The 25,370-nt window shown below is 48.5% G+C and overlaps 9 protein-coding genes across 9 annotated transcripts; 5 read left to right on the forward strand and 4 right to left on the reverse strand.

Annotated features, from left to right (window-relative positions):
- Positions 1-156: 156 nt before the first annotated feature.
- Positions 157-1,173, forward strand: FIESC28_02023 (uncharacterized protein; the record flags this gene model as incomplete). The annotated part of the gene is made up of 1 exon (XM_031156173.1): positions 157-1,173. One exon carries the CDS (start codon positions 157-159, stop codon positions 1,171-1,173), a length of 1,017 nt encoding a protein of 338 aa, XP_031019706.1.
- A 180-nt stretch (positions 1,174-1,353) lies between these two features.
- FIESC28_02024 (uncharacterized protein) lies at positions 1,354-2,205 on the reverse strand (the record flags this gene model as incomplete). Its single annotated transcript, XM_031156174.1, has 1 exon — positions 1,354-2,205. The coding sequence occupies one exon, from the start codon at positions 2,203-2,205 to the stop codon at positions 1,354-1,356; it is 852 nt and encodes a 283-aa protein (XP_031019707.1).
- A 743-nt stretch (positions 2,206-2,948) lies between these two features.
- Positions 2,949-3,998, forward strand: FIESC28_02025 (uncharacterized protein; the record flags this gene model as incomplete). Its single annotated transcript, XM_031156175.1, has 1 exon — positions 2,949-3,998. One exon carries the CDS (start codon positions 2,949-2,951, stop codon positions 3,996-3,998), a length of 1,050 nt encoding a protein of 349 aa, XP_031019708.1.
- Positions 3,999-4,215: 217 nt separating this feature from the next.
- FIESC28_02026 (uncharacterized protein) lies at positions 4,216-5,790 on the forward strand (the record flags this gene model as incomplete). Its single annotated transcript, XM_031156176.1, has 1 exon — positions 4,216-5,790. The coding sequence occupies one exon, from the start codon at positions 4,216-4,218 to the stop codon at positions 5,788-5,790; it is 1,575 nt and encodes a 524-aa protein (XP_031019709.1).
- Positions 5,791-5,962: 172 nt separating this feature from the next.
- FIESC28_02027 (uncharacterized protein) lies at positions 5,963-9,974 on the reverse strand (the record flags this gene model as incomplete). The annotated part of the gene is made up of 10 exons (XM_031156177.1): positions 5,963-6,693; positions 6,737-7,176; positions 7,819-8,056; positions 8,109-8,371; positions 8,416-8,531; positions 8,574-8,856; positions 8,900-8,984; positions 9,036-9,454; positions 9,499-9,863; positions 9,912-9,974. The coding sequence occupies 10 exons, from the start codon at positions 9,972-9,974 to the stop codon at positions 5,963-5,965; spliced, it is 3,003 nt and encodes a 1,000-aa protein (XP_031019710.1).
- A 566-nt stretch (positions 9,975-10,540) lies between these two features.
- On the forward strand, positions 10,541-11,109 carry FIESC28_02028 (uncharacterized protein; the record flags this gene model as incomplete). The annotated part of the gene is made up of 2 exons (XM_031156178.1): positions 10,541-10,556; positions 10,604-11,109. 2 exons carry the CDS (start codon positions 10,541-10,543, stop codon positions 11,107-11,109), a joined length of 522 nt encoding a protein of 173 aa, XP_031019711.1.
- A 182-nt stretch (positions 11,110-11,291) lies between these two features.
- Positions 11,292-12,221, reverse strand: FIESC28_02029 (uncharacterized protein; the record flags this gene model as incomplete). Its single annotated transcript, XM_031156179.1, has 1 exon — positions 11,292-12,221. The coding sequence occupies one exon, from the start codon at positions 12,219-12,221 to the stop codon at positions 11,292-11,294; it is 930 nt and encodes a 309-aa protein (XP_031019712.1).
- A 1,274-nt stretch (positions 12,222-13,495) lies between these two features.
- On the reverse strand, positions 13,496-15,458 carry FIESC28_02030 (uncharacterized protein; the record flags this gene model as incomplete). The annotated part of the gene is made up of 7 exons (XM_031156180.1): positions 13,496-13,827; positions 13,873-14,622; positions 14,668-14,913; positions 14,961-15,074; positions 15,124-15,244; positions 15,292-15,377; positions 15,428-15,458. The coding sequence occupies 7 exons, from the start codon at positions 15,456-15,458 to the stop codon at positions 13,496-13,498; spliced, it is 1,680 nt and encodes a 559-aa protein (XP_031019713.1).
- A 2,976-nt stretch (positions 15,459-18,434) lies between these two features.
- Positions 18,435-25,076, forward strand: FIESC28_02031 (uncharacterized protein; the record flags this gene model as incomplete). The annotated part of the gene is made up of 8 exons (XM_031156181.1): positions 18,435-19,055; positions 19,188-19,311; positions 19,362-19,511; positions 19,556-20,183; positions 21,291-21,378; positions 21,424-21,465; positions 21,510-23,585; positions 23,658-25,076. The coding sequence occupies 8 exons, from the start codon at positions 18,435-18,437 to the stop codon at positions 25,074-25,076; spliced, it is 5,148 nt and encodes a 1,715-aa protein (XP_031019714.1).
- Between the last annotated feature and the right edge of the window lie 294 nt (positions 25,077-25,370).

Below are 25,370 nucleotides of genomic sequence, written 5' to 3' on the forward strand. Positions count from 1 at the left end.
TCTGCCAAAATAATGTCGTCTAGGTGCTGGTCTAAGCTAGCATAAGACGACAAAACTATTTCGTCTCTTGTGCTTTCGGCAATTAGATCTTCTACCAAACTTCTGCCAGTATATTATGGACTGGACTGACACCATGCAGACCTTCTCACTTCCACGATGTCGTCTGATCATGGTTTCCGCCCTCCTGCCGACTGGCCAGCTCAAGCCACCGCTCTTCCGATTATCGTGATGGAAGATGGTTCCTACGACTGCAACAAAGCAGAAGGGAATCCAGAAGAAAATCCCCACAAGCTTTTCCAAGAGTTTTCTTCCCTCCTATCGGAACGAAACGTTGAGTCGGAAATAGTATTCTCCCAATACTATAGGCAGAAGATCTATCAACTCGTTTGGTCGTCAAACATGATCGAAAACGTTGGAGCAGATCTTAGCCTGACACTTGGACTTTGTCAACACGTTTTCGGAGGTTGGCCAGCGAGTGAGTTATTGCTCTGCTTTGACTCTGTCAGGAGTCAGAGAGAGATCATCCACCACGCCAAAGCTGCAGGTTATATCCTTGGAGAAATTGGCAAAGGGGGTGATCTTTCTGAGGAACTGATACGTAATACACACGAGATATTGACCTGTGGAATCGATATGGAGGATGGCACACCATGGACTGAATTCAGCGGCAAATACCGACGAGGCCCTATGCGAAAGGGTTCTTATCAGTTCATACACAAGAACAGAGTTCCTTCAGCGATGCAGCGGATGGTCAAAGACTTCAACGAAGAGGTACTGCAAGCTACAGAGAGCGGCCAGATCGACCCCATCGCGCTCGCTGCCAGGCACAGCCATACCTTCACCAAGATCCATCCTTTTGAGTGTGGGAACGACCGTATATCTCGATTAATTCTCAACGCAATCCTTTTCAAATTTACACTCTGCCTCGTTCCTTTCGGACAAGACGAGAATTGTCGAAATGAGTATAAGGATATTGTTATGGACGCATTACTAAGAGAAGGCGTGTGCGATTTACTCGAACTGGAAGGTGTGCCCAAGGAGCTCAGGCCAAGAAACTGGATAAACCTTGCTTGTTTTATCTTAAAACATGCTCTCGAGACCATGAAGGAAATGCATCAACTGGGGCAGCTTTCGAGTAGCCAGTCTTCGAGCAGCCAGTCTTCAAGCAGCTAGTCAGGTACGTAACAAAAGATTATCTTCTATAGCTGAGGCGCTAAAATGAAGTAGTCTAAGTTCTGGTCTGAATTGGCATGAGATTGTTGGATGATTTCGTCTCTTGGGCTCTCGGCGCCCAATTCTTCTGATCCTAGCGCCAGTTTGAGGTGGTGAGTTTTACACTTGCTTGCTCGACTCCTACTCTAACAGCCCAATAGTCCACTTATTCCACGATGCCTTCAGTTCCTCCTTAGCTGCCTTGATGTCCTCGATATCCCAAGTACATTCGACAAAGCGACCGCTCAAGAAGTTCGCCTCATCACTCGCCAGCCAAACCGCAAAGTCACTCGCAAGTTCAACGTCATCCCCCACGATCCCTTGTTCTTTGATCAGAGCCTCAAAAGGACCAGTCATACCAGTATCGAAAACGAAACCCGGGTCGAATTGATGGACCACCTTTTCCGGATTCTCGTTTGCGTACCAGGAAAAGAGCTTGTAAGCCGCCAGCTTCGACCCTCGATACGCCGAAAATCCTTCTAGAAACTCCATGTATGTGGAGCGACTGGAGACGTGGATCACTCTTGCTCCTGGGGCTGCGAGAGGATCGAATGCTCGCAAGAGGTTGAAGTTTCCCTTTGTGTTGATTTCGAAACCGCTCCACCAGTCGTCTGGGTCGGCTACAGTGATGCGCTCTTTCTTGGGCATGTATCCTGCATTGGCGACGAGGATATCAATCTTGCCGTTGACTGCCTTTGCGTACGCATCCAAGGCATATCGAGTTGACTCAGCATCGGCAATATCAACGATATACGTCCAGACTTTTGTTTCGGGGTAGTCTTTCTCTAATTCGGCCTTGGTGGTGAGGAGAGTCTTGCCTGTGCGACCTAGAAGAGCCAAATTGGTGACGCCTGACTTTGCAAAGGACTTCGCAATATTGGCACCGATACCAGAGCCTCCACCCGTGATGAGAGCATTCTTACCCTTCGTGGAGAGTTCGGGGCGCAACGGCGAGATGCCCGGATAAGTTGTTTTGTGGACAGAAGACGGCATCTTAATCTAATGGTTGAGTTGACTGGGGTGAATTGCTGTTCGTGTATGCCATCCTGCTGCTCATTTATAGTGGTTCATAACGCAACCAACTCCGCCAACATTCTCGTCGGTCGATGGCCACATTGCGGAAGCTCGTTCGTTACAACGTTATATCACGTTGACAAGGACCATCGGATCAACAGCTACGAGTCTGGGGTCCGACTTAGAGGCAGGGTTTCGATACCATAGATTGGATCTTGAAATCGGACCAAGATAGAGCGCCTGCTCTCTCCAGAGATCAGAACTTTTTACTCTTTTGTCCTAGCATTTCTTGATATCATAATTATCACTGTTGAAGCTATATACCATAGTAGTATGTTCTTCTCTTGTATGTAAGTGAAGCACACTATGAGGACTAGGCTGACAAGGGTCGTAGACTGACCAATACTTGCTCGTTAATCCGTACGCTTACTCCGTATGGAGTATCAAGGCTTGCCCCACCATAACGATTGATAACGTTATTCAATCCTCCATACTCCGTCAGCAACGTTATCACTTACACTGCAACCTCCGTCATCTTTCATTTGTCGTATTTCGAGTTTGTTCTCGTAGCCCTGTGTTCCAGTAAGGTTCTCCAATTCTCTCAATGTCACCGCCAAGCAATGAAGATCGTTCAGACGTAGGTGGACCCTTGTTCTGTTGATTACCAAGCATTGAATTCCATATACATTTGCATCTCAGTCAACATTGAAGCATCAACTAATATGGAGAGACAGCCAAAACGAGAGCGTAGCAGAGTTGCGCAGCGCGAGTATCGGAAGAGACATGCGTCCAAGTTTAATACCTTGAAGGATGAGAACCAAAGGTTGAGGAACGCTCTCAAGAGGATAGAGAAGCTCGCTCAGAAACGTGGTGGAAAAGATCAGGAACTCGAGACTGCACTTTCAGAAGCGAGAGAAACCATCGGAGAGGAAGCCGAAGATTTCAATGTCCAAACATCCACTTCCAGCTCTTCGGAGACTTCGGATCCGATCACCGCTGAGAGATCCTCGTACATCTCAGGACTACTGTCCTCTGACATCCACTTGCATACACAAGCACTCGACAAAACCACCACCCCTCGGCTAAGTCTGGAACAGCAATTATGGACCTCAACAGATCGCTTAGCTCGCATCTTTGAAGCCCCATCAGATGCCCGCAGATACCTCGGTGATGGTCTCTACACCTTCGCGGGAACTCTGTACTGGGCATGCACTCGCAACACAGTATCGCTATGGGAGACTTACAAGCTCAACATGCTTGGAAGACCTGGCCCGCCCGACATGAACCCCATGGACAGACTCTTCAACCACACCAAACATCTCAACGACCGAAGATTCATGCTCTCTTTGGCATTGGCTCGGCTTGAGTACAAGCACAAAGGTTTCATCGAAGCACCCCACTCCGGAACAGAAATGATCTACAGATCCGTGCTTCCCGACCTGCGCAAGAGGATGGACAGGGAGCTCGCCGATAAAGGACAGGGGCCGGAATGGTGGAAGACGCCGCGAGAGGTTGAGCAACACTTAATGAAGTATCTCGAGCCATCCGAAGTTGATGAGCTTCAAGCTTTAATTGAGGGACGAGGATCGGAAGCTGTTTTGGAAAAGTATAGTCCCCTGGTTGAGATGATGATTGCGGAATTCGTTTGCTTTGCTGACGGACCACGATGGAATCTTTTGCATGTTGCCATGGCTGTTGGAAGTTGGCGGAATGATCATCCCAGACCTTCAGAGATGGGAGTAGTTAATTCGGTGGAAGGCATTGGAGTTTAATAGCGATTGGAATTAGATATTTTTGTTTATGATAGTTTGATAAAAGTCTGATCATGGAGAAGTCATGATGAGCCCAGACTCGACCCCTGCAAGACCCCTGTGATCAACCCCACCGCTGCCCCAGCGACCACTAAAGCTCTGGAGCTTATACCTCCCCAAACATGGAAGCTTGATCTACCAATGCTCATCATCTCAAGTTCCAATTCCATCATTCAAGATGGCCAACACTAATGATCTAGGCGCTCGTCTAGCGTCTGTTCTCCCCAAAGGCCACGATTTTACGACGTTCCATATTTCAACGCCTCCTACGAAAACAGATACTCTCTACTCGCCGCCGCCGAACGAGCGTCCTGAAAGAACATATTGCGAGAACCATTTCCTCGCCGTTTCAATCAATGCACCCGATGAACCAGGGAAACAAGTTCTAGTCCTTGGAATTGAAGTCTTTATATATACAACAGCTCGATCAACTACGTTATTCGTCTCCAAAGCAGACTCGACCGGTTATCTCACTCTACTCAACCTCCCCAAGGGAACACCGAGTCCTATCCGCGAGATATGCGCTACCTTTGTCGGATTCCTAGTCGAGAAGAGAAGAAGAAAGGACATACAATTCGTCGTAAATTTGTTTGCGCGCGCTCAAGATCAATACCTCTTCCCTGGTAGCATCGACAACAAGGGCAAGCACGTCCTCGACGATCGTGGCCTTATCAAATGGTGGTGTCGCGTGCTCGATCCCCTCCTCGGCCCGGCGCCTAAAACCACAGAAGCACCATGGAAGAGCGCAAAGGGTTACATCGTCGTTCCCGGTCTAGAAACAAACGAGACTCGAGCCCTTACACCGCGAAAAGCAGATTCTGCATGGGAGTTTACACATCCTCTAGAACGCATATCGCATTACTACCGTGAATTCGACTGGGTACCACCACGATGTCTGATCCCTCACTTTCCTGATGATCCAAAGTCCCGGTTCCGAGATGAATTAGATGAGGAAGCTGGAGGCTCGCAAGCGATGAAGAAACAGGCTAGTTGGAAGAGTGTCAAGACCTTGAGTATGTTCTGGGAGATGATGGCGTATCGACAAGAATGTTCGAGTGGTCGTATGACGGGCTTTATCTGGCTTGTCTTTGATGATCAAGAACCAGCCCCCAAGATCGATGACTCCCAATCAACAGCTCCGCCAGAAACACCAAAGAAGCAGCGTATCGTGCAAATAACACCGACAACAACGCCCAGAAAGCTTTTCCCCTCCAAAGATAAGAAAGATAAGAAAGACTCCAAGGTCAAGAAGAAGGCCAAAAAGACTCTGAAGGGCCCTATTATTGCTCGAAACCCTCGTGTCAAGCGAGCAAAGCACAACTATCTACTCGACCACCCCGCCAACACAAAGTATTACTCATGGACACCCCAAGGCCGTGGTGAAAAGATCGTCGACGAGGCAACATACAAGCGCATTGTAGAATTGTTACTTCATCTAGACTTTGCTACGCTCAACAAAGCAGTGGGTAGTACTCGCCGCTGGTTGAATGAGAGCGGAGGAGGTAGTAAATGGGGAACTATCGTTTCTGGTTCACGAGAGACACCAGTTGCCTCAGTATCAAATAGTGATGCTGGAGTGAACAACCTGACTGGTCTCGTCAAGCGAAAGCGCACTGATTCGACTATTGACGATAATCAGAGCAAGGTTAATGTCCTTAGTGCTGGTTTGGTCAAGAAGAAGCCAAAGGAGGAGTCCAAAGCCGAGGTCAATGTACTCCCAACCGGTCTTATCAGAAAGAAGTCCAAGGATTAAACTTTATATATAGTGTTTGGGTAATGGTGGGCATGTTGTTTGAGCCGGAGTTTTGAGTATATATATTTGGCTAATGTCAACGCAGTGCTTATTCATGGGTCTATGCTACCGATCATGCTCCCTGTGCTGTCCTTTCCCTTGTGATCAAACGCCTAAAAGCTCATTATATCCATTACTTCTTCAGAAATTGCAGATTGACAGGCGTGATAGCCTCTCCGCCGCTGAGTACAGCCATGATGTTTCGCATGCTCAACTCCTCAAACCCTTTGTGCGTATCAACAGTTCCACCAGCGTTATGGCATGTCAGAAGAACACGGCCCTCCTTTGCAAGTTCCATGAGGCCAGGGTGGATCTTTGGCTCGTTGGCATGAACGTCGAGAGCTGCACTGGATATAGTTCCATCCCGCAAAGCAGCGACCAGTGCGTCTTCATCCACAAGACTACCACGCGCAATGTTGACAAAGCGTGATCCTTGCTTGAAGAGTGGCAGTGTAGTTGCGTTGATGAGCGTACCATCACCTGCTGGCGTACACAGCACAACACAGTCGCATCGGCGTAGCAAACTCTCAAGAGTCTCATGATGTGTAGCTCGCAAAGGAGCAACAACTGAAGAAGGCTTTGGAAGGATATCGTAGTAGTGAATGTCCATACCGAAACCGTGATGAGCTCGAGCGGCGATTTGCTGACCAATGTTGCCAAACCCGATAAGCCCAAGAGCCTTGTTGCGGAGATTGTGTGATTGCATTGTGGCATCTCGATGGTTTGTGCTGAAGGCTTCCTCGTCTCCCGACATAGCGGAGGAGATACACCATGGTAGAACACGGAAAGTAGAGATGATGCCAGCCATAGCAAAGTCGGCGACAGCTTCAGCGGCTGCGAGACCAGAGTTGCAATAAATGATCCCTTCGCTGTTAGTCGTTATCACTAACTGCATCGATCCACTCACCTCGTTCACCCAAAAGCTTTGTATCAGCCCAGTCGAACCCGGCGCCTGCACTTGCAAACACTTTAACACTTTCTGGCAGAAGATCGATCAACTCAGCATCCCATTTTCCCATTTCGCCACCGGTTCCCCAGAAGGGCCGAAATATGGCATCGAATTCACCCCATCGCTTTTCTTTAAGAGCCTTGATAAACTCTGGTCGCTGACGTTCTTCAGTAGAAGGTCTCAAAATCTCACACTGGATACTGAAGCGGAGATAAGTCTCTGGGTTGTATTTGATAGGATCTCCGATATGTAGAACTCGGGGTTTCGAAGGGGGCATAGATAACTTGGGTGAGAGAAATGATCCAGACTGGGAGAACAAGGTCTGTTGAGGAGCAGGAGATGTAGCTCGGGGTGTAGAAGCCGGCACTGGTGTGTTGGCTGGTTCCGCCATCGTAAGGCTGATGATGTGTAGCAGAGATAAGCAGTGGTGGCTGGATGAGTAGAAATGAAATTCAGGTTGCCCAAACTGTTAGGCTCCTGCCTGCCTGATCAGCAATATGTTCAAGTGTAAGTGGAGCGATCGATAACGACTCAGCCGCACAATCACCTCCGCTCGCCTCATGCTTGGATCTACGTACCTGAGAGGTCCCAGAGTAGCATCAACAAGACCGGGCCCCGGCCCCCGGTTGATGCTTGTTTGACGGCAGATCCCTGTCAATTGCGGGATGAAGCCGGATCTGCCCCGGTCTATTTGCAATGCTGTGTGAAGCGCAGGTCACGCCAGAGTCAACAGGAAGTTAATTGTAGAATTAATAATAATTCACTATTGTATGCGTAGCTAACAATGTCTCTGTGATTAATAGGGTACAGGTAGTGACAGCAAGAGGAGCCGCGCATGGGCATAAGCCAGGATTCGCAAACCACCAGGTACTTCCATCATCCGGGGCCCCAAAGTACATTGATCCACCGGGACGCAAAACCGCGGGGGAAGCTGCATAAACATTTGGGGGCAAGGCGGTAGACCGGGGTCATATATCTTTCGTGATTGCAGTTTAACCAGCCGCCAAGAATTGTGGTGTGACTTGAGGCTAAGGTCTTACAACCAGCTTCCTTGAACCAGCAAGGAATCCTGTGAGTGTTTGAGAGAGTGGTCTGACTCTTTGACTGGAAATGCCGTTCGTCCAACCTCGACCTTTGTCGGAACTTTGTGTTTTTGTAAAACCTTTTCGACCCATCGAATAACTGACTTGTCATCACCGTGCAGACTGAGAACTGAGACACAAAGCGGGAGGTATTCATGCGTCTTGGTGACGTGGGATTCGTAAGGTATCTGCGCGACTGCCGCAAAATCGTCAATACTCGTTCCACGTATCGTATCAAGACAACTCACCTGGAAACGATAATACGGTTGCCCCCAACACTGGCGCTAATGTTGAAGAAGTGATGTTCCAGTCAAAGGAAGGCGCTTCGTAAAAAAGGTCATGTCGATATTTGACATGGTTGTCGCCGCATGGTAGGACCACAATGGAGTTCTCGTTGGCATTAGGAGCAGTCGAAATGCTCATGACTTTGTCATGAAACCACTCCCGGTATATCTCGAGTCGTTTTTCATCCTCGTGGTGTTCTTCCTCCGTTCTGTCTCCGCATGTGTCCCTGTTCATGTCAGTAATCACCGATGCAGTGGCCTATAAACTCACAAGATATTTTTCACAGTATTCTCAACAAAGGGCTCCTTGTGAAACTTTTGTCGATACTCGGTTCTGAACTCATCAAGACGACCGGTGTATTCGTAACACCATGACCGGAACGGTGCCTTAGCTGTCAGTGATGTCTTTCTTGGTGAGGTTCGACTTACGTTGCTCATGTATTCCTGCATAGTCTCTGTTGGCGCTTCGACCGGAGGGTCCTTATCCCAGACATCACTTATTTCAATATATTCGACTTTGGTGCCTGAAAGCTCTTCCAAGGTTAAAGCAAACCCAACCATAGCTATCTTTTGGTACTGATCGGCCATCAACAAGTCCGTGGGGATAATTATCCTCGAAGGGGGTTTGTCTTTATCTGCTTCGGTCTCTTGACTTGGTGCGAAATCAAGCAATCCTTTCAGGCTTCGGGAAAAGAATCTCGCTCCGTCATACCTAGAGTTGTGAGTATATTTCATCAACCAATGGCAATACGTACTTGGAGAGCGTCGCGATACCAAATGGCGGTAAGCTTGTAGTGTGAACTAAAGAGTAAATGCCGTTTTCCGTTGGGATTGTGTCATCTGAAGGCGTTAGTTATGCACTCCGTCGAGATGTTAGAGACCATGGCTTACCATCAACTCCGACACTGTGGTCCAACCATTCGTATCCGATTATAGCTGAAGCAGCACCAACAGAGGCACCTTGTATTCGTTGGTATCCGTCACCTCGTGAACTCCACGGAGCCTGTTCATCGACCCATTCTGCGCCCGTCCCGAACTGTGTTGTCTTGGTCTTTCCCACAATGATCGCTCCTTGGTCCACCAACTTCTGAGCAGTGAGGATTGTCTTGTCTGCGGGATCTTTGTAGAGAGATTTCCATGCACGACTGGAAAATGTAGTATGAGTACCCTTCAACGATATTGTGTCGCTCAAAGAGACACGAACACCAGACAATGGCTTCCGGAGCGACGGCTTAGGGTAGTAAAGTCGAGAAGGAACAGGAACTGTCACAGAATCTCCTCTCACGGAAGAAGAAGTAACGGGTTGATATCTGAAATAGTTAGCTGGATGAAAAGTATACAGGAGGTAACCTACTCTTTTGGTTGATCAACATCATCAGGGATAATGCCAACAGTGAAGGCTCCATATTCATCGTCATACAGTCTCCAGGCCTGATGAAGGTTTGGGCCATGGAGAAAGTAAGGACCAGATGGTAGCTCGGAAAGGCCCTCCAGGGTATTAATGAGGTCCATATGGTAGGTCAGTCGCGCGTCGGTCAGAACATTGTTAGTGTCGTTTCCAGTCTTTTCAACCAGAATAGACCCAAATTCTGGATTAAACACATCATCAACAGTGTCGAAGAGGCGCAGTACACCCTCAAGATCACCAAAGATTTCCTCCGTGGTTAGAAGCGTGACTGGAATAAGAGCATCCGGTTTGATGGTTTCTTGGATCGTACCCTAGACGCGTCAGATCGTGGATGACACTTGGAGCAATGATGTATTTACCAGTTTCACGGGATGAAGAAGATACTGAGATCCCGCAACGAAGCAGGTCGTGATAGGCAACATCGCGAGTGTGTCTGCTGACGAGGGCCCTTGAATGCTGGAGTATGGATGCTAGATTGACTCTTGCATTGTTGACCGCAGATCATGAATGCTCAGCAAGTGGGTTTCGTATTGAATCTGGTAGAATTATGATGATTCGTTTAATATCTATGAAGCGGTAGGGGTTGTTGATGGATCAGAGTGAAGCAGGTGTCCGAGGCAAGCTGAGACATGCCTTGTACACGGGAGCCGATGGCAAGTATACCAGACAAGGCAGGCACAGGCACCACTGATTCACTGCTGGTCGGACCCCAACAGCTACCTACATTTTCCCAATAGAGATGCATACCAGCTTTTTATCGGCAATCTATTATTCACTCTCATTTCGATTATATTAAATAACGTTGTATCGGTATATAATAACTCTAATGCATCCCATTGTACTTTAGCTTTAAGCTCTTACGTCAATCTCGGTGAGCTCGGTCAAGCCTCGGTCAGCTTATCTCTGTGGGGTATCAAAATTTCCATCCCCCACCAAGCCGAAAGTTGCAGATTCAACATCAAATTTCCAAATCAGATAAACCGTCAAAATGGCCAAAAAGAAGGGTACGTTTTGTCCATAATTCCTTTTACCTCAAATCTAACACGCGCAGCACCTTCAATCCACTCCCGCGCCGCTCGTCGCGCAACAGACATCGATATCGACACCGACAAGTCTTTAAAAGAAGTCAAGCCTCCTCCTCGCGATGCCCCCCATCGTCCCTCCGTTCTAGCAGCACACGCTTCGGCCGGTGTCACAAAGAAGGCCAAGCGCGGTCGCAAGGATAAGATGTCCGCCAAGGCTCGTGCGCGACATGAGAAGGGTCTCGAGATGGCTGCTGCTGTGGCCGAACGCACGCAGAACAAGATTGAGAAGAGTAAAGGTCGGGGAAGAAATGTTCAGCAGCGCGCTAAGAACTGGGAGGATATCAACAAGGCTGCTGAAGAGGCCGAGAATGCCCAGGAGAGCGGTGACGAGGAGGTGAAGCAGAACGAGCGAGGTTTCGAAATGGATGAGGAGATGAACGGTGCGGACGAGTCGACTTTGACAGCACCTACAGACAACAGTGTTCCTGCTACGGCTCCTCAAGCGGACGAGGATGGTGATGAGATCTTGTAAGGGACCACTTGCATAACCGGGACTGGGTCGGAGTTTGGTGTCTAAAATTCGGTTTCTCGATTTATGTCCGGGATACGACAGCCGGTCTGATGAATGATTTTTTTTTTACAATTCGGCTATAGACTTGCCGTCTGGTAGATACCCAGATAGATGCTATTGATACATGTTGGAACATTTGTGCTTTATGCTTCCTTTTCTGCGCTAGTCTCCTCTGCCTCTGCTTCTGCCTCCGGTGCAGGGGCTGGTTTTTCCTTAGCAGCCTCTGCTAGCTTCTCGGTATTCAAGTTCTTGGAAATACCTTCAAGGTAAAACCTAAAAGTACGGCCGATCTCACCTTCTCTCGGCTTATACTCTTTTGATCCAAGATCCTTGACGAGCTTTTGCACCTTGGCAAACACCTCTTCCGCTGTATCCTCAGAGGTTCTCTTCTTCTGGCCCTTCTTCTTGAATCCTAGGATAACTTCCACCTTCATACCCTTGCTGAGGAAATTCACCAACTGCTTGGTCTTGACCTTGAGATCGTTGTCGCTAATTGCCCAGCTCAGTTCAATCTCCTTCATCTTCGTTGACGTCTGCTTCGACACACGGCGACGCTCATGAAGCTCACGCTGTCTCTCATATTCTTCTCTCTTATTGACAACCTTGCATAGTGCATACTGAGTCGGCTTGTTGTTTTTGGGATCGCCGGGGATGTAGGGAGTAACCATGCGGAGGGAATGGGTACTTTGATCGATGCGGTTCATCACGTTTCGTGTAGGAAGAGGTCCGTCGAAGACACCATCGTCGACCACCATGATCTTGGGGTCCTTGATCTCATGGTCTATAGGAAGACGATCGCGGCCGGATTTGATGAAATCGTCCTGGGTAGTGTAGCGTCGATCAAAACCTCGATTTTCTTCTTCGTTGGCTTCCGTCTCGAGATCATCCAGGACACCTTTTCCTCGACGAACTTTCCCCTTGAATTGTACTGGCGACGCAGAGAATAGGCGATTCTGGTAGACGGGTAGTGTTCGTTGTGTGGTTGGTAGAAACTGTCGTGTGAGAGCTTCGCGCTCAATAAAGACTCGGTAGAGAGCCCGTCGGGAACTTTGAAGACAGGCGAAGCTGCTCATATTGGCGGCAGTACCTATTGGTATAGGTTTAGAATCGTCAAGGAGTGTGAATCGCCGGCAATGGCTTCAATGTTGAGTTTGTCAACTAACTGATCTTGTCCCTCTCTAACAGCTACGATTGGAGGTAGTGGGCGGTTGCTTTTGGCAGAAACGTCACTACGGGGCCCTGCAAGAGCTGTAGCCAATCAGATATGGAAGTCATCCGACACTCTGAATGAATCTCAACACCAAGTAGCTGTCTATCCATGTGTATGAATGGCTTCGCTATAACATCCGCATCCACAATCTGCCTCATGGGCATCCCATGATGGCTTCTTTTCACTTCGCCCGCCATCCAATACGGACGACCGTGTCCTTTGTCAAAGCGGCATGCCTTGTCCATCTTGGCATCACATACGGCTATACCGTCAGTCCCGCTCAAGGTCCATCTATGTTACCGACTTTTACAGTAGACGGTGATTGGATCTTATGTGATCACACTCGCCGCTACGGTCGCGGCGTTTCAGTAGGCGATTTGGTGGTCTACCGCATTCCCATCTTCAACAATCAGTGGGGAGTAAAGCGGGTGACTGGTATGCCAGGGGACTATGTCTCTGTTGGAACACCAGGTGAACCGGGAGAAGAATTAATGATTCAGGTATTTATCTCCATATGCGATCTCACAACATACTAACTTGCCAGATTCCTGAAGGTCATTGTTGGATTTCAGGAGACAATCTTCCGGCGTCGAGAGACTCACGACACTTTGGACCCCTACCGCTAGCTCTCATCACTGGTACCACCATCGCCAAAATATTACCTTGGAATGAGCGTCAGTGGATGAAAAACGGGGTAGAAAAGGTCGAAGAGCTGGACTAATCACAAGCTCGGTTTAAATGTAATGTCATCTCTTATCTGGGTATAGAAACTTATGACTACTCTAATTACATCTGCTCTTGCCCAAATTTAATGCCCCAGTAAGTGATCTAGCGGATGTCCGCGCATAAACTTCATCAAACAAAATGAGAATGCCCGTCCTCTTCATGACGGCGCATCCCAGGTCCACTCTCGTACACCATGCGTCAAACACCATAATCACTGAGTGAAGAAACAAACAATTGTTAAACAAGCCCTCTGGAGGGGCAATGCAAGTCGTGTAAAGAAACAATCCGCCGCCGTAAAACCAAATATCATTCTGAATCACGTAAAAAGACGCCCTACGCCGTTATCACCACCCCATAACGCTTTCGCTTTTGAGTTGAAAATGAGTACCCATCACCTCGTGTCGTATAAAGTTAGCCCTCGATATGAGCCTTAGACATGCTCTGTCCCAGGAGCTCGAGGCAACGTTGGGCAAGGTTAACAACTTCGCCCTCGTCCTCGTCCTCGAATTCGTTGTCAGGTTCGATTTGACGGTTTGCGATGCTTCGAATATGCTCGATGATGTCCTCGGCCTTTCCGATAAGTCCAATCAGAGTCTTATCCTCAGACTCAAAGAGCTGCAGGAGCGTCCAGACAGCGATGTGCTGGAATGTCGCGTCACCAGACTGAAGGAAGCGGCAGAGGTATCCGTGAATTCCACCTTGGGGCTCCATCCAGTTTTGCACAAAGATAGAGTAGTCGCCGACTGTTTCTGTTAGCTTGTGTCTGGAACATGGTTGATTTGACTTACCCTTGGAGGAAAGGTTGCCAAGAGCAGCAGCACTGTTGCCTTGGACTTCGATGCTTGGGGAGTGAGTAAGAGGAATCAAGACACCGCAGACTCCAAGGTTGAGGAGGTGTGACTTGAGGTCGTCACTGAGAGCCAGAACCGCAATAGCGGCGGTCATTTCGGACTGAACAGTAATGGGGACGTCGAGAACCAGTTGTTTGCACTTTTGCACCGCGCCAGCATCCAGAACAAGGGCCTTGTTGCGATCGGAACTGGCTGCAAGGTTTCGGAGTGTTGAAATGGCGTGGCACTGGATTTCTTCGTTATCAGTGGATCCGAGCAGGTCGACAAGAGGCTTGAGGAAGTTGGTCTCGATAATAGGTGATTCGTTCAGAGGGTGAATAGAGATATTTCGTATACAGGCGACAGCAGAGAGAATAAGCGGCAGGTAAGAGGACTGAAGAAGTCGGAGAAGAGGGTGCAGTCCATTTGCACGGACGATATCGAGCTGGTACTTTTCGTCTGAAGCGAGGTTACGGAGGGCAAGAGCGGCTTGACATTGAACCTTGGGTGAAGTCGAGTCCATAAGGTTAACCAGAGACTGAACCAGCTTAGGCTCACTTTGAGCCAGCTTTCGTCGGTTGCTTGCATCGACCGCAATGTTGCTGAGAGCTGTAGTGCAATAGTACTGAACGTCGACATCGGGAGAAGAAAGAAGCTGGACAAGTACGGGAATGGCTCCAGCATTTACAAGCTGCTGTCGGTTCTCATCTACGCTTGTTAGCGCTGGCTTTTTATCAGGACCTTGCGACATACCAGAATGTGTCATATTCAACAGAGCGCCCGTAGCATTTCGCTGAACTCGCATATCTCGAGACTTGGCAAGTCTTGTCAGAGGGCCCAGGGCTCCGGAGCGGGCAATCTTTGCCTTGTTCTCTTCATGTGTCGCTAGGTTGGTGATACATCCCACAGCATTGCACTGGACCTCGACATTGGGAGACATCATTTGGCGGATCAAAGGTGTTAAACCACCAAGTTGCACAATCAGTACCTTGTTCTCGGCTATAGACTGTCAGTTGCTGCATACTATAAATCTTAAGGGAACGTACTGTCGACAGCCAGGTTGCCAAGTGCAGCACTAGCCGCTCGTTGAACCTCAATATCTGGGCTCTGGAGAAGGAATAGGATAGGCTCGAGGGTGTCACGGTCAACTTCTCGGACATCTTTAAACGTTAGTAAGCCCAGTCTTATGCTTCTCTATGGAAGACATACCTCGTTCAGTAATCTCAGCAAAAGTCAGACTAGCACTTCGTTGAAGATCGATGTTTTCCGAGAAGACCAAAGTGCTCAAAGCACGTAGAGGTTCGCCAGAGAAGAAGTCGGTTTCGCCGCGCTACATCAAGTCAGCAACATTCCTGGCAAGTATCAAAGGTTATGTACGTTTTCGAGGTATTGCAGAAGGTCGGCTACAGCCTCTCGTTCGCTATCGGCAAGGACGGGCTCGTACAAGCCATCGCGGGCTCGTCCTACAATCAGTCAGATCCAGCTCTATGATCGAATATGACAATATGCATACCTCCGCAGCAAGTAGAGCTGCAGATACCCATGGCCGCAACAAAGACGAAGCGATGAAAAGTATAAGTCGTTTGCCGACAAAGGTAATGTAGAAATGGCTCGACACTCGAGGTTTGATGGAGAGTCGGTCAAGGTTCGGTTATTGACGAAGCTACAGTCCGCTTGTCGGTAATGCGTCAAGACAGCAGGGATCTTGATAAAATCGAAATATAATTATCGCGGACTCGGTTGGTTGATGAAGCAAGGACAAAAACAAGATTCGAGCCGTGCGACAGACGAAATGAAGGACGGCAGAGGCACCAACACCAATTATCGACACGACGATAGTGTCAAAAGCGCGGGACGGTGAAGGGAAATATAGTTGGCGGATGAATTGGAGGTGAGAGATGAATCCGAGGGGGAGTTGATCCTGGCCTCACAAGTGGTTGGCGAGGGAAAGAATGGGGATTGAGGATGGATGGACGGTGGACGCGCGCCAGAAAGAAGCAAGGCGCCGCAGCTCGGGTAGGACCTTCTACAGCTTAAGCCAAGCTGCCTGAGGTAGGTAGGCCTGAGCTAAAGGAAAGAACGGGATGAACTGACAGAAAGACTTGAGAGGTACTTTGAGATGCGCCAATATTATATGTGTCAAAAGGTAACTGCAAGGGTTATCTGGGTTTCTTCCATTAGGTGACCTCATTTAGTTTGGAGTCATCCGCCACAAGCAGGGTCCGCCAGGGACAGTTGGGCGGCATATAGCGTCAGAATAACTATATGCCAAGAGCTTAGCAGATGAAATTACTCGATCGCTTTATGCGCTTTCAGAGCGGAGTCCTGACGCCTTTATTCTAACGCTTTAATGCTTGAGCAACAGTTTTTCTGTTACCCTTTTGGGCGGATACGTGCGCTGTTGTTTTGATGCTCTAGCGCATCCTCGACAGCTGTTACAGTGGACCACCTCTAATGAACCCAGCTGCTGTGGAGTTTAAGAGAAGCTCGGGCCAATGCTGAATTGTCTTTATCCATTCATTTCTATCTATCAGGCGCCTCATTCTTGAACGGTGAACCATAGTTACGAACCTAATGGAGATAAGTTGATGCAAACTAGATGTTGTCGTGTGGACATGCATAAACATCAAACTCTTCACCACCATTATGCTTTACGAGTGTGTTTGAGCGGTCTTGAACTCTAGTTGGTTTATGCGTAATGTGACGGCATCCATTGGGTTGACATCCATCCGCCATACTTGTACGCAGTTGCATGTGAAAAGCCCATATTTGATCAAGTTCATCGATAGCGACCAGTTTAGGATATGAATCCCGATAGTCATGTCGTACAGCGGAATATTTCACAAACAATGTCTATGCTTGTCTGACTTGATACCGAAGACTTCATGCAGATCCACCTCGTGTGAGTTGGCAATGACCAAGTCACCATTTCTGCTCCAAGTATTTATTGCTCTTACCGATCTAACAGTGAAGGTGTCCCCAGGGTGTCATAAGAATTGGCCGCTGAGAGCATAAGAGACGAAATAATTTGATCACCTTATGCTAGCTTAGCCTAGCATTTAGGCTACTTTATTTCAGTAGCCTAAGTCTTGGAGGTTATTTCTTCTGACACCCACCTGGGTGTCTAGTCAGGCAACCTCATCCATTCGGCTTCATATCCGTTTATGGAGTTGTTTCGTTAGGGTCTGGTCTGCAGGATGTGCAGTGTGCGAACTACCCTGCATCAAATGTTGATCTCTAACTTTTCCTGTATGAGACACGTCCAAGACATGGTACTGTCCATTGCTGAGTTCACCGGTCATTTATTATTTATTCTTGCTTTTGACTCAAACGATTTACGTTTCTGCTCCACTGAGATCAAGCTGATCAAGTCTGAGCTTTCAAGCATTGATATTCGCAAGGATCAAGAGTTATCTGGTGCATCGATCACAGAAAACCAAAGTGGACTCTATCACCGGAGTACTTTATCCTGGACCCTTGAAATAATTGTCTGTCTCAGTACTCTATACAAACCACGAGGACGTGGCTACGAGGCTGGAATGAAGCCTGAGATATGCAACCTACTGATATTGGTCACCATGCGACAAGTTGGAATAAATGGTATCGATAATCACCAAAGGTAAAGATTGGATTGTGATTCATCCCTCCATACCCTGTCTCACCAAAAATCCCTGGACATAGACACATGTGGCCAACAAAAGGGTTGCGGGATTTTGAATACTGTAGACCACCGTGGTGAGGCAGTCGAAATGATACTCAGATCATCACAAGAATATGAATAGTCACATCTGCGACGAGAGATGAGAATTCATTGTAACGGTCACTGACTTTAACCAATCCTGAGCTACGGAGATCAATCATCAACTGTAACTGAGTGCACTGTAAAACGGTTTGATCATGCCAAGACGCGAAGCTCATCGTCGATCCGCCATGACGCTGTTGCTCGCTCGTACTCCGCCTGTGTAGTGTCAAGGGTCCATCCAGATCCAATGTTGGTAGAGGTATGGAGTACGTTACTGTACTGTAGCGTCCGCTGTACAGTACAGTAACAATTAATGGTGAACTTTTGTTGGGCAAACTGTATTGTAGGTGGTTCTCTTATCATTTATTACAACCGAAGCAGTGGAGGTTGGTTTGGTCAACGGCCGACCGATTGCGGGAGGTGACGATTCAATACTGTTTTTCCCTCTTACAATTCGACTACCTAACCAAACAAACTTGCGTCTTTATCTTTATTGATATGGAACCATCATCGAATCTGTCGAATCATCACTATTGACCATTTTTCAGGGCTTGTTGTCGCTCGAATTCAATTTCTGCCTGCCTTTTGCCATCACACGTTTTTTTAAAAGTCAGTGATGCGCCATAGCTTACTGCTCGTCTGCCTCTCTTCTGGGTCTTGACAAGTACGCACCATTCATCATCTGCTATTTCCCGACTTGACGAACCATTAAAATATTCGAGACGTAACCGATCCTCTGCATCAGTTTGTGCAACATCAAGATATAAGGCTGGTTGGAATGGAGGGAAATCCTGAACCCGACGTACGAGGGGAGCAGCCCCTCGAAAGTGAAGAAGCAAAGGCGCCAGCAGATATCGATATTCCAAGCGAACCTCAAGGAACCCAAGGCCATACGGAAACAGAAACCCAAGTTGCTGATCCGGCAAAAGAACATGTCAAAGAATGGATTGAATCACAGAGCGAAACTCAACCACAACAGCCTCCGCCTGAACCTTCAACTGGTGATGCAAAAGGTGACGATGCTGCAGGCGATATGCCCCGCGACGATACTGATGCCCCGAATCCAGTACCTGACATGACTGGTACAGCAGCCGAAAACGCTTCGACCACCACCTCAGCACCACCTCAAGGCACAGACGCCACCGAAGTTCAAGCTGATGCTGGTACTGGACCTGGACCTGGAGTCGTGACAGGACCGGCTTTGATAACTCCACGCAGGCGGGCTGCATCAACCTCCACTGGCCCCTCGCCCTCCACTTCAGCCGCCGGTCATGGCCCCGTCCCTCATTTTGTCGCTCCGTCATCCTACCTTCGACGCAGGACTTCAATCCGGAGCCCAATGGCGCCCACCGAGCCGAAACCTTTGAGTCCGCTGGACAAAGATCAGTTGCAGGGTTTGGTATGTATTAATCTATTTGTCTCCGTTTCCGGCTGCTTGTCTCATCGCATCCCTCTGCCCGTACTCCCCAACGTGGGGCATGCGCGCACCCGAAGCCTGAAGATATCTTGATGGAAGCTAACCTTTTGCCAGAATGCTATTCGCGATTTCCTCAAAGTTCGCACCAGCTACGATGTTCTACCGCTATCGTTCCGACTTATTGTCCTCGACAACGAACTCCTGATTAAAAAAGCCATCAACATCCTAACACAGAACTGTGCGTCACCCGATACCTGTAGAATTGACTGATGCTAAACCTTGCCACAGCAATCGTATCAGCACCTCTATGGAATTCCAAAACCTCCAGATTCGCCGGCATTCTTACGAGCACCGATTTTATCAATGTGATCCAGTACTATTGCCAGTTTCCTGACGAGTTCCATAAACTCGACTCATTCAGACTCAGCAGTTTAAGAGGTTGGTCGGTCCTTTATCGGCGCGCTCATCGCTAACAATGCCAGACATCGAGAAAGCGATCGGCGCAATACCCATCGAGACGGTTTCGGTCCACCCTTCGAAGCCACTCTACGAGGCTTGCCGACGCATGCTCAAGACCCGCGCGCGACGAATCCCACTCGTAGATGTCGATAGCGAGACCAACAGGGAGATGGTCGTTTCGGTCATCACTCAATACCGTATCCTCAAGTTTATCGCTGTTAACAACGAACATAACACGGTGCTTCTGAAAAAGACCGTTCGGGACATTGGTCTAGGTACATACTCCGGTATCGCTACGGCTAAGATGAACAGTTCTGTCCTTGACGTCGTTCACCTCATGGTTAAGCACAACATCAGCTGTGTCCCGATTATCGATTCGCATGGTCGAGTGCTGAACGTGTTCGAAGCGGTCGATGTCATCCCCTGTATCAAAGGAGGTGCTTACGAGGATTTGGATGGTTCTGTTGGGGAGGCGCTTTGCAAGAGATCTGACGAGAGTCCTGGCATTTACACTTGCAGCGAAGGCGATCGCTTGGATTCCATCTTTGACACTGTCCGAAAGAGCAGAGTTCATCGTCTGATAGTGGTTGACGATGACAATAAGCTCAAGGGCATCATCTCCCTCTCAGACATTCTCAAATACGTTCTGTTGTACGGAGTGGAGGACACAAGCAACTGGGCTTGATGAGGTGGACTGCCACCATGATGAGGGTTATAATGATTGCATGCCGTCTACGAATATGGAGCCGAGAGACAGGCGCCGGATAGGGAGGCAAGCATATAAACTGGCGCAAGGGGAATTTCCGTGGAAAGAATAACATAACAATGTGTTTGTTACATACTACAGTACATCTTTCGCTATAGACCGTTGGTAAGGCATGATGCAGCTTGTCTCAGAGGACATGACTTCTTTGGACGTCCAGTGTCACAGTGATGGACGCCTTTTTCGGCTTCGGGAACCGGGTGGCTGCCAATATTTGGGTGGGATTGGTCAGGTCTCAAATTGACAGACACGATGGATGACAGTCAAACTTGATGCTGTTGCTTGCTGCACTCTGACGACATTGGTGCTATCCACGTTATCATGATCTATTTTAGTATTTGATCTCCATATCCTACCTGAGTTTGTTCTGCAAGTTATTCACAATCAATATTTTTGTTAACCAACTTGTGTTGTATCTTGCTTTCTATTTATTGTTACTTTGTGCCTCGTCACCTGTCAGTGGCAGATTGTGCGACTTGTACTCCATCACTTTGTCTTGTCTTGTGGCTCCAATCCATCGTCAAATGTCTTTTCGCTACTGCCACTTGCAATCACTGCCACTGCAATCACTGTCATAACTGCCACTCGCATCGCTTCAGTCACCAGCGCCTTCCATTTCCACCTTCCTTCTCGCCTTCATTGCTGGCACTTCCTTCCTCTATTCGCAATGAAGTTGCCATTGTTTCAATACCCACGACGCTTCTGTGATACGTGAAGATTTACCTCAGCAACATCATCACTTGCGATTTCTTGCGACGATTTCTATCGACGAATGGATACTGCTAGAGTTCAGCATTTACACACACACATCCACTATTTCGAAGAGGCTTTTTGTCGATGGATCACTTTTATCACCCACAAGCTCTGGGTCATTACTCTATGCCCGCGGCCGTTCATCATACCGCACCGTCCCATAGCAGCTTGTCTTTGCAGGCTACGATACGGCATATAACAGACCAGGGACCTGTACATACCAGCAAAACTTGGACGAACAGTAGCGGCGATCACAACATTCTTAACGATACCGATGAATTGGATGATCGGGTGGGCTTTGTCCAGGAATACAACCGCTTGGCAAAGAAGGTGAGGTCGCTTTGCAAAGGCTTGTAGCCAAACTAATGATTTTAGAATGGAGTGAGGATATTGGTGATTGATGACTTTGGCTTTCGAGTAAGTGCCTTCCTTTCTTCACAGGACAATGCCTCATACAACAGACCAAGGGACTCGACAGTCCTCGCAAGCAAGGATGGATTTATCGTATATTGCGCTCCTCTTCCAACCAAAATGGTACCGACACCACAACACCGCCAGTTCAGGGACCTCGTCACAAGCGCAGCGTATCGGACCTCGCCCATAATTTAGTACACCGACGAGAAACCCCAAAGATGATCGATCTCCAATCCATGATACGAATAAGCGGCAAGAGCATGTTCTATCTCCCCGCCGAACATGCACCGTCTGCCCTTGTACTTCCAACTTGTTTACGAGCTACTGCACATCACCTCGCTCAGCATGTCACCACTCGAGGGATATTCCGTATTCCGGGATCCATCAGGGTAGTCAATACGCTCTTCGATTATTATTGCTGCACAGAGCACGGCCAAGTCGACATTACAAGTACTACAGTTCGGTGCGCAAACTTGCCGATGCACGTTCAGGCTTCTGTGCATGATGTCGCTTCAACGTTCAAACGTCTCCTATCGGTCATTCCTGGTGGAATACTTGGATCTTTGTCTCTCTTCGACGCCTTTGTTGCTATTCATTCACAACTTCAAGGTCACCCTGAGTTTCCTCGTACCAAACATACTAAGGTCCGGGCTCGGCTTATTGCTTTAGCCATCGGAACTGTCGAGTCGCAGTTCCGAAGAGAATTAATTTGCGCCGTATTTGGGCTGCTTAGTCTTATTGGAAGAGTGGCGGAAATATCACCAAGAGAAGACGCCGATGGAAGGACGCTACCGACTGGTGATTTGATGGGCTACAACGCACTTGGTATAGTATTTGGACCTCTGCTCTTGGGTGACCTGCTTGGTTTATACTCCATGAAGCTAGCCACTCCAAAGACAGGGTTGCTGGTGCTCCCATTGAGATCTCCAAAGTCGCGACAGGATCGACGTATACGGAAGACACTTGAGAACGAGCTCCCGAGTCCTCCCACGATGGACAAGATTCTCGTCGCTAACACCATCGCAGAGATGCTCATAGCCAATTGGAGAGATGTAGTCCGACAGATGAAGTCTCTCGGTATCAATCGACATGAGCCACGTCCAACCAGTCCGAGAAGTGATGACCAGGAGAACAATTTCGTCATCAGGAAGCCATTAGGTTGGGACCAAGAATGGCGTGGCCGGGGAGATGAGAACAACAGAGAGATGAGCCCGGAACCACCTACGCCGACTCTGGGAATGCCGAAACAACGTTCGGGGAATCGAAGCTCAGCATCCAGGAAGCTCGGGACAAGGCCCAGCATAGGATATTTGAGCCCAACCGTGGAAGAAGCTCTGTCCCACGAGGAGGTCCTCCAAGCTACCCAAAGTCACAAGAGAGATAGCGCTATAAGTGGAAGGAGCGTCCAAACAACAGGAGACGAGGAAATGCAACAGGGGCGCGACCGATCAAGGTTTGAGACAGCACAACAAAACGATTCGCCAGATCACATCGTTCCAACACCTACCCCTATTATAAGAACCAAGCGGGTCATGTACCGTGACAGCCCACAGGTTTCTGAAGAAGATGTTCCACCTCGTACATCATCCAAACGGTCAACCCCTTTACACCGGATCAGCGTCGAAGAGAAGGGAAGTCAGGACAGGTCAAGGCTATCAGCTACCAATGATCCCAAGTCAATCGAGCGAAAGGGTGCGATTAGAAAGAAACACACCGAAAAGGGAAAACTGCAAAAAACACCCCGGCATTCTATTGCGGTAGAGTGGCCGGAGTCTGCTACCAGATCAGACATCTCTACGGGTCAACGGAGTTCGCAAACGACACAGCTAGAATTTCCCTCTGAGAAGGAAGCATTAGACGCCGCACTGAAAGCACATTTCGATGAGCTCAGAGAGTTGGATTCTGCAGAACAGAACAAACATTCACCGCTCGATGCCAATGATAAACAAAAGTTACAGATGGCCACCATTGGCCTGGAATCTAGCATTGCCCATTACCCAATGAGTGGGCCAGACATCAACGAATATACAATCAGTGGGAGCGATAAGAAAGCCTCAGTTTATGATGCTTCAACAGCTAATTCTGCTTCAACTACACCGAGACAATTCTATGCGCCGATGCGGGTGCCATCAACGATTGCGGGAGAGAATATTTGGAAGAGATCACAGTCCCCTGAAAGCCATGTAGCGACATAGCAAGTCTCTTCTGGTGTTTCAGGAGGATTGCCTGGAGCTGAGCAAGAGAACGAAGATCAAGATGGCAGAAGCCTGCAACATCCAACACCTCGAACTTCTGCGCGGCGGTCTTCAAGTCGGGTTGTATCCTTGCCAGCCGAAACGCCCAACACTGAATCTTCACATGGTGAATCAACGCCTTGGTTCTCGATACCTGGAAGAAACTCGATGTCTTTAAAGCGGCCAAGTCTATCGACAGAACACCGTCGAGGAGTGAAAGCCATGGCTGCCAAATTCGAGGGTGGTGATACGGGCGAGGTGTCTCCGACCCTGCCACAAAGTCCCAGCAAAACTCATGCTCTCATTTCACAGTTCGAACAAGAGTCGCCACCTAAGACTGCACAATCTACGAGATCAGTTTCAACAGGACGACGCACACGACAAGACTCATTACAAAGTCAGAATGCAACATCTCGCAATCCATCAGCAGCAAACATTGGCGACCAATTTAATGAACAAGATTTACGAGTTTCGATCGGGGAAGCAGCAGCAATGAAAGCAGTTGAGCTTCAAAAAGCAGACAGAGAACGAAAGCTTTCCAAGACCTATCCCCAGCCATTGACTCTACGACAAACTATGCCGCGAAGGAAGCCAGTTCCGGAAAAGGAGGAAGAAGCATCATTGAAGGACCCTGGCAGTCTAGGAACAATGATGCCTAATCCAGAGCAACCCCCTATTGCTCATCATCTCAATTTTATGCGTCCATCTTCTTCCACATCCAATACTCAGCAGGGAGATAATCTGACCATCCCTCCTGGCGGCCCAACCCCTATTCAGAGACCCGGAAGCACAACTACTCTCCATACACAAATTCGAAATCTCCAGCGACAACTAGACCTCAAGACGGAGGAAGCAGTGCAGTTAAGGAGGCAACTGGAGGTACAAGAAGATGCAGATGTAGGCACATTGAGTCAACAACTACGAGAAGCCAAGCGCGAGGCACAGATGTGGAAAGAGAGAGCTGAAAGCGCAGAGCGGAGGATCAAAGTGTTTGAACGATTTACAGCACGACTCAAAGGGATACAAACGGCGGGAGATACTGCACAGGATGTCCAAGACGCAACTGGCCCAGATTGTCACGACTTGGATATGGAAAAGGGGCAAAACGAAGCGTGCCTGGAGAATGTTGCTGGATATGAAAGCGACAGCTCAGAAGACGCTAGGATTGTTTCAGCCAGAATCCAGAATTGTCTTGACGGCTTGACCGATGGTCCTCAAGACACTTCCTCGCTCAGCAGTCAGACCCCGAACCCGAGTTTAAACGAGATACCGGAACGAGTTATTAGCCCGAGCGAGGAGGAGATCTGGATGGCGGCGCAGGACTTGCTAAAGCTCAATCAAACCCTGGGGCAAATTGATAGAGGTGGAAGTGCGAGTTAGTTCAGGTTCATTCTCAACCTCGTGGCGAAGAAATTTGTTCTTGGTCAAGAGGCAGTGCAATAAGGGTCTAGAATTGTTGAAGACAAGACCCTGGTGGCAAAGAGCGGATGCTGTACCTTTTTTGATTACCAACAAGTTTAGAACATCATCTCAATACGTGGCAAGGGTGTCTGTATCAAAATATGAACGGAGTTCTTCCAAGAAAGGGGATTGGGTAAACTGTTTTATTTTTTCTGATAATCGTAAAGGCCGCGTTGCAAGGCTTGTCAAGGGTCTGTCGATAGATCCCATTCG

The sequence above is a fragment of the Fusarium coffeatum genome (assembly GCF_003316985.1).
Source record: "Fusarium coffeatum strain FIESC_28 chromosome Unknown BRIP53273_contig_45, whole genome shotgun sequence".
Classification (NCBI taxonomy): domain Eukaryota; kingdom Fungi; phylum Ascomycota; class Sordariomycetes; order Hypocreales; family Nectriaceae; genus Fusarium; species Fusarium coffeatum.